At 35.0% G+C, this 7,014-nt stretch overlaps 2 protein-coding genes across 2 annotated transcripts in view; both read right to left on the bottom strand.

The window, feature by feature from the left end:
- LOC107673380 (serine/threonine-protein kinase A-Raf-like) overlaps nt 1–1,731 on the bottom strand; it is a 14,000-nt gene extending 12,269 nt beyond the window's left edge. Inside the window, exon 1 of the mRNA XM_016466935.1 lies at nt 1,433–1,731. The gene's annotated coding sequence lies outside the window, so the exon portion shown is untranslated. The remainder of the gene's footprint in view (nt 1–1,432) is intronic.
- Nucleotides 1,732–1,806: 75 nt separating this feature from the next.
- Nucleotides 1,807–5,732, bottom strand: LOC107673382 (IMP U3 small nucleolar ribonucleoprotein 4). The gene is made up of 9 exons (XM_016466936.1): nt 5,592–5,732; nt 4,587–4,695; nt 4,403–4,486; nt 4,211–4,320; nt 3,885–4,017; nt 3,222–3,376; nt 2,405–2,499; nt 2,246–2,319; nt 1,807–2,141 (listed from the first exon to the last, which is right to left on the bottom strand). The coding sequence occupies exons 1-9, from the start codon at nt 5,592–5,594 to the stop codon at nt 2,029–2,031; spliced, it is 876 nt and encodes a 291-aa protein (XP_016322422.1). The 5' UTR covers nt 5,595–5,732; the 3' UTR covers nt 1,807–2,028.
- Between the last annotated feature and the right edge of the window lie 1,282 nt (nt 5,733–7,014).

The raw sequence follows: 7,014 nt of genomic DNA, 5'->3' as shown, positions 1-7,014 counted from the left end.
AAATAAAAACCTCCCTCACACCTACATGTGATTGTTGCTGAATATTTGACATTTTCAAAATGACAGAAACATTTATTCAACATTTATTCAATTTCAGAATTAATTCAAATGTTTATTCAAAGCTGAAAGTATTTCATTAAACAAATCAACCTGGTAATAACACACTCTAAATTGGTTGCCAGTTGAATTTCCAATTCAGAATTCAGCACAAAAACCCTGCAGGCGTGGTCATTTGAAATTACACTCTACTGAGAAAAAGCAAACTGATAACTCAGAACCATATGTCAGTGGAGCTTGTAAATGGGTAAATAAATACTAGTTTCTACACTGGTCTTTTACAAACAGATGTAGCAGGAAATGCCCCAAATAAAGATATCTGATGTCGTTCAAACTCCTTTCAACATTTTTGTCTATAATAATAGACTATAATTTAAGTCTCAAGGCTATCAAACTCTGAAATGAAGCCATTTAATCCAGACACGTAGGAACAAGTACTTCATATTGAACGTTTTATGATATTTAATGCAGTATACAGTCTTTGCAACCTTAAACCACAAGTATTGTGCATACTGGAAACCACTGCAGTTGCACCATCGTGCAAAACATCACTGGTGTTGTAGTACCCTACAGCAGCAAATGAGAATGTAATAACCAAATACAGATCTTACACTTACATCCCGCAATATAATTACTAACACACACACACATATATATATATACACATATACATATACACACACTAGTAAATATACACACAGACACACACTATATAGATTTCAGAAACATCCACGACCTTGTTTTATGGATGCATGTATATATATAAATTATAGCTGCAAAAAATCCCATTTCTAAACCAGTCCTCTGTGATCAATCCTTGTTCAAAAGCCCTTAGAAAGGCAAAGTAACACTCCAACACATCATGTAACATCTGCAGTATAAACGCAGGACAGAGAATGATAAAGATGTTTTACACAAACACCTCCCCTCCTGAAAGTGTAACCACAGAAATGTGCAGCAGCCTGCAATGAAGATAAACTGGCTGGGTTTAGCTAAGTGATGTGCCTGATAATTTATATCACAGGCCATGCACTCCTAGCTTGTTCAATTTACCAACACGTTACTCAATATCATGACTGAAGTATAAAAGCATATTAGCTAAACATAGATTCTTAAGTCCTGTCAGGTGCCTTTTTCGAGCTGAAGGAGGGAATGCTGTTTTCATAAGGCGGAAAGGGATTAGACGACTAGCTGCTAGCTAGCTAGCTAATGTTGCTAATGCTGCCTAAAAGTTGAAAAACTGGTCTTAATCTGAATTTTGCTGCCGCGGCGGTATGAATTAACGCGATTTATACCTGCGAGTAATATTTCCGCAAACTACGCAGCCCGTTCGCGAGACTCACTTAGCATTTTTCGCTTCAGAGTAAATACTCACCTGAGACAGCCATCTTGAATTCTCTCAGTCTCAAGTCGGATCAGCAAAGAATTTCAGGGAAAGCGGAACAGCGAAAGCTCGCGCTCTGATTGGTCGAGATCTGTAAAATCGAGCCACTGATTGGTCATCTATTGTGGTACTTTGTAGCAAGGGAATGAAAAGGGGGCGTGTGCTGCGGGTAACGAATGTGAAGTTTTTCCAAGCATTAAAGAAACCTACACAGCTGCTACATACATTCTAAATATACTGTTTCTATTTTTGTTAAAATCAAACAAAACAGTTTAAAGCAAAAACTCCGTTTAAATATTCTATGCAAGCCAATTCATAAGGAATAATGAAGCAACAATAAAAGCATAATACAAAACATACAAATGTAAAGAACGTTTTTTAATGTTCAGGAGACTCTGTACAAAACATTTAATTTGCGGAAGTGTCAACATTATAATATTGAGAGGAATTCAAACATCTTTTTAAATGTCACAACTAAATGTAAAAAAGACCACTATGTCGGAGAATTAAATTGACAATGTCCATTCTGATAGAAGAACACAGGTTTCTCATGAGTACATTGAACTATTGAGTACTATACATGAGTACTATTCCACACTTAAGAATTTCCTCTTTTTGGCAGTGCGCGTGTAAGAATGGAGTCGCCACTCAACATCTGCAGTATTCTCGTTCTCCAGTGTGCCGAGCTTGATCATGTACACTGAAAAAGGAAGATTAAACACAAATGAATAATGAGCAGAGAACATAAGTGCCTTTTCTGCATTAATATCAATTAATCTAACACCAAAAAACAGAGCTGCTTACATTTCATCTCAAATCTGGGTCCAATTTCTGTCAACTCAACGTTCTTGTGATCGGTTTTCTTGTAGGTATGGTGTCTGCAATATACAAAGTCATTAAAACCAATCTTCTTAATCAGACTCAAAACCTTTAGAAGAACAGTTCTAACAGACCATCACTCACCTGAAAGAGATGAAATCATCTGTATTTGCAAATGTAATAACACGTCTGCTATCCTCTTTGGGTACAGGAAACAGATACTTTAGGATGTTAGAGACCTAGAGAGGAAAAAAATTATATTTTGCTTTCAGCTTAACACATAAATTCCATTACTAAACCAAGAAGCTTTTCAGAAGCCTTTATAATGTCACATGGAGATTTTACTTTTTTTTTTTCAGTAAATCCTAGTCTCTTTCACTCCATCACATGTGGTAAGATAATAATTATGTTTATTTTATTAAAATAGGAAACTGAATATGAAACACTTTACACTACTGTTCAAAGAAGTTAGACACTAACCAAGTCTGCATTTATTAGATCAAACGGTAAAAAAAAAGTAATACTGTGAAATATTACAACTTAAAATAACACTTTTAATATAAAATGCAATTTATTTCTCTGATGGAAATGCTAAATGTTCAGTATTCAGTGTCACATAATTCTTCAGAAATCATTCAATCCTCAAGAAACTTATCAATTATCAATGTTGAGCAATTGTGCTACTCAGTATTTTTGTGGAAACTGAGCTACATTTTTAAGGATTCTTTAATAAATAGAACATTTAAAAAAAACAGCACTTATTTGAAATACAATTCTTTTGTAATATTATAAATATCTTTACTGGCCCTTCAATAAATGTTATGCACTTTTGCATAAAAGAATAAAAGCATTACATTTGTTTAAAAAAGTAATAGTGACCCTTTTGAATGGTAGTGCGGATGAGAAACTAACTTTATTATTGTTTCCAAGGACACCAGAAGTTATTTCCTGCACAACTCACCCTTCGGCCAAGCCGTGACGTGAAGTTGTGGAAGATGAGGTGAGGGAAGGCCTCAGACATGGTGCCAATGTCTGGAACATCATGTCTCATTACCACATTATACAATGTGAAGTAGGCTGTCGGCCCAAAAGGAAGGTGACACACCACCAAACCATCTACAGAAGAAAGACGTAATGTAATGAAATAAAAGATCTAATGTACCTAAAGTAAAAAACTGCACATTAAACTGGATATAACTGGATATTCTACTTTATCTATAATATTTATCTTTTTTTTTATTTTTATTCTTTATTTAAAAAAAACAACAAAAAACAAAAACTAGCTTTCTATTTTTTCTATTCTACTTGTTTTTCTTTGTTTGTGTGTATATGTGTGTGTGTATGGTATATATATACACACACACCTTGCTACATGTACTGCGTTAGGTTAACCGAGACTTGTCATTTGCACTTATATATTGTTGCTCTTTTGTTAGCTTTTATTGTCCTCATTTGTAAGTCGCTTTGGATAAAAGCGTCTGCTAAATGACTAAATGTAATGTAATGTAATATGCAATTAAAGCAATTTTTTTTTTTAAACTTTCATAATATACTAAATGTTTACCAGGTATTGATACACTGTGCAATAAAACAGGAAACGGATGAAAACCATATCAGTCCATACCTGGTTGGCCTCTGGTCTCATGAACTATGACCAGATCACTGACATTATTAGCTTTGCACGCATGTACTAATGTTTTAACTTCATGGTTTCCTCTGTTCATACGCTGGGCCCCTGGAAACATCAGCTTCATTTCCTGCAAAAAAGAAAAAAAAGAGTGCCACCTAAATAAGCCACAACCACTTATAGACGAAGGTTTCCCTTACGTCATTATGGTAACATGAACATACAAAACATCAGATTAGAGCTAACAACGTAAAACGACATGCATTCACACAAAGAAACACTTTATCCTTACTGTCAAATATGAATATTAGGATTTAACATACTTTGGCAAACATCTTGAGTCTAGAGCTGGGGTCTCTGGATGTTGTGACCATAATTTTGGGGTCTTCCACTCCTGCCCATTTGTACTCATCATCCATATGAGAACTAACACCTATATGATGTCACAAAATGTGTTTACATATGGTGGCAGACAAAACTGGATTCCGATATAAGTGACAGAAAAAAATAGTCACCTTCTCCACCCTCATCATCAAACTCCAACAGTTTCTGTAAGTCTAAAGCCTCCTTCCGAACTTCGGTGGGTAAAAGACGATTTTCTGCAAAAGATATGAACAGCGTAAAATGAGATACGCGCAATATATATCAGATCGGTTAGGAGAGTTTGATAAGATGATTAAGATATGGCTGGAGTCTCACCATCTAAAGCAGATTTGAGCTTCTGTTTTTTCTCTTCAATAGTGTACAGTCTGTCCTCCTGTGCTTTCCTGTACAGGTATTCCTTTCTCAGTCTCACCTCTCGCCGCAGCTACAGCACAAAATACAGTTCAGAAACAATCTGAATTGTAGGAAATACACCACTGCTCTTACTGTCAGTAAGATTTTTTATGTTTTTAAAAGGAGTCTTGTATGCTCACCAAGCTGTCCAGAAAATAGAGTCATATTGTGAAATATTACTACAAATTAACACTGTTTTCTATTATTTTTAAATGTAATTTAGTCCTGTGATGGCAAAGCCGAATGTTCAGCAGCCATTACTCCAGTCTTCAGTGTCATTTAATCCTTCAGAAATAATACTAATATGATTATTTGGTGCTCAAAAAAATATTATTATTATTATTATAAATCTTGAAAGTAGCTGATTAATACACTTGTGAAAAGCGTGACATATTTTACAGGATGCTTTGATTAACAGAAATTTGTACAAAAAAAAAACAGTTTATTTGAAATAGAAATCTTTTGTAACATTACAAATTAATACACAGTCACTTGTGATCAATTTAATGCATCCTTGTTGAATAAAATAAATCTTACTAAACCTAAATGTATGCCCTAAACTGCAAAAGATAAATAATAGTTAGCAACGTAGCTACCAAGACATGACAAGTGGTACTATATTCCCATGGAAACTGAAAGTCAGAACATGGCCAGAGAATATTTAGGCAATTAGTTTAAAAAAGTTAGTTGACACATTTGTTTATTGCAAATTACACTGTTCAGTGTGTTCATCTATCCATCACACTTTATTATGGAGCTTGATTACACTACAACACAATCAGGAAAGCAGTGACTGGCTTGATAAACTACTGCTCTAAGTAGCGCGAGAGAATTAAACTACGTTAAAAGAATTACAGGCAAAACAAAAATACGTCTAACAAATTTGACTTTTATCAGGATAATTTAAATGCGTTATGTTGCACTTACCATTTTGAACAACTACACGTGACAATTCTGCCTTACAGTCTACTATCACGACTTCCTGTTGGTCAATCCGCTCATCCAATCACTGACGACGAACAAAAGTGTCACGACCTTTCAAAATAAAAGTTCACAACTGGCCCTGTGGGCGCGTGTGTCAGAAAGCGGGTCTTTAATTTCTGGGTACAGTAATTGATAGTATAAAAGATTATTATTATTATTATTATTTTAAATCACCAATAATACATAGAAACTACAGCAAGGATGCATTAAATTGATCAATAGTGACACTAACACCGTGTCCTATAGAGAATGAGGAGTTACGTCACGATCTTTTCACTCCGCATTGCATTTCGGGAAGGCGCCGCCATATTAGCAGGATAAACGCGTTGCGTTCACATTTTGATCTTATATGCGTATCTGCACATAGTATATGCTTTACAATTTTGTCTTTATCACTGTCTTGGTACATTAAGCCACTTTAAGCATTTTAGAAAGTCCCCTGTTCAAGTTCTGCTAATCCACAAGCCTAGTGAGAGTCATGCTCGCAATTAAGGTAATGTTAACTATTAAACCAACCAAATCAAAACTTTCAAAAACACACAGCAATGTGATTCTTTTATTGAGTGAGAGTCAGTGGGTTTAATCAGTGACATTAACAGATTTACTATTCGGCGTCTTCTCCGCGACCTCCTTCCCTTGGTGTTTTTACACATAGAAAAGGCAAAAAAACATATTGCATTGTCCAGTTTTCTCTCAGAACTATGATCTGAGTTACTATTGCAATTATCGATGCAGTATGAATGACATACGCTGGTGACATTTTTCACAATCACGACAAACAATCAAATACTGCCCTAAACTCAATAGCGGAAAGGCAGCGCTATCCTGCAAATATGGCGGGTAAACAAAGCAGTTTCCCAGAACTCAACGCGGCGTTACGTCACATTCTCATTCTTTATAAGCTTTTCCATGTTAACCAGAGTTTTTGTCAAAGCCTCAACTACAGCTATATGCGATGGGACAGTCCCTAGTAGGCCTTTATTTTAAGTCTTTGGAGAGGAGCGACAGCAGAAACGGTTTTCTGGTTTCAAGTAAATGCTGTTCTTTTCTGTCCATTTCTATTCACCAATCAATCAATCAATCAGTCAATCAATCAATCAATCAATAATTAAACACTGAAAGGTACGACGGTTTCACCAAAATAGTCATATAATTAATTATTTAAAATAATACTAATACTAAAATATTGTTTGAAAGGTTGATCAAAAATGTTTCTTGAGGACCAAATCAGCATATTCAAATTATTTAAGATTAAAAAGAATCATGTGACACTGAAGACTGTGAAATGGCTGCTAGAAATGTTTTGCCACCACGTAAAACTGTTTAAATTGTAATAATATTTCACAATATACCTATTAAGCCTACT

The sequence above is a fragment of the Sinocyclocheilus anshuiensis genome, unplaced genomic scaffold, assembly GCF_001515605.1.
Source record: "Sinocyclocheilus anshuiensis isolate Anshui unplaced genomic scaffold, SAMN03320099.WGS_v1.1 scaffold508, whole genome shotgun sequence".
Classification (NCBI taxonomy): domain Eukaryota; kingdom Metazoa; phylum Chordata; class Actinopteri; order Cypriniformes; family Cyprinidae; genus Sinocyclocheilus; species Sinocyclocheilus anshuiensis.
This window is presented reverse-complemented; position numbering and strand designations above follow the sequence as displayed.

Excerpts from the sequence above, each read along its gene's own strand:
- LOC107673382 (XM_016466936.1), bottom strand. Across the intron at positions 4,487-4,586 it reads GCTCAAATCTGCTTTAGATG|AAAATCGTCTTTTACCCACC; the intron begins GTGAGACTCCAG and ends TATCTTTTGCAG. Across the intron at positions 4,018-4,210 it reads GACTCAAGATGTTTGCCAAA|GAAATGAAGCTGATGTTTCC; the intron begins GTATGTTAAATC and ends TCTTTTTTGCAG.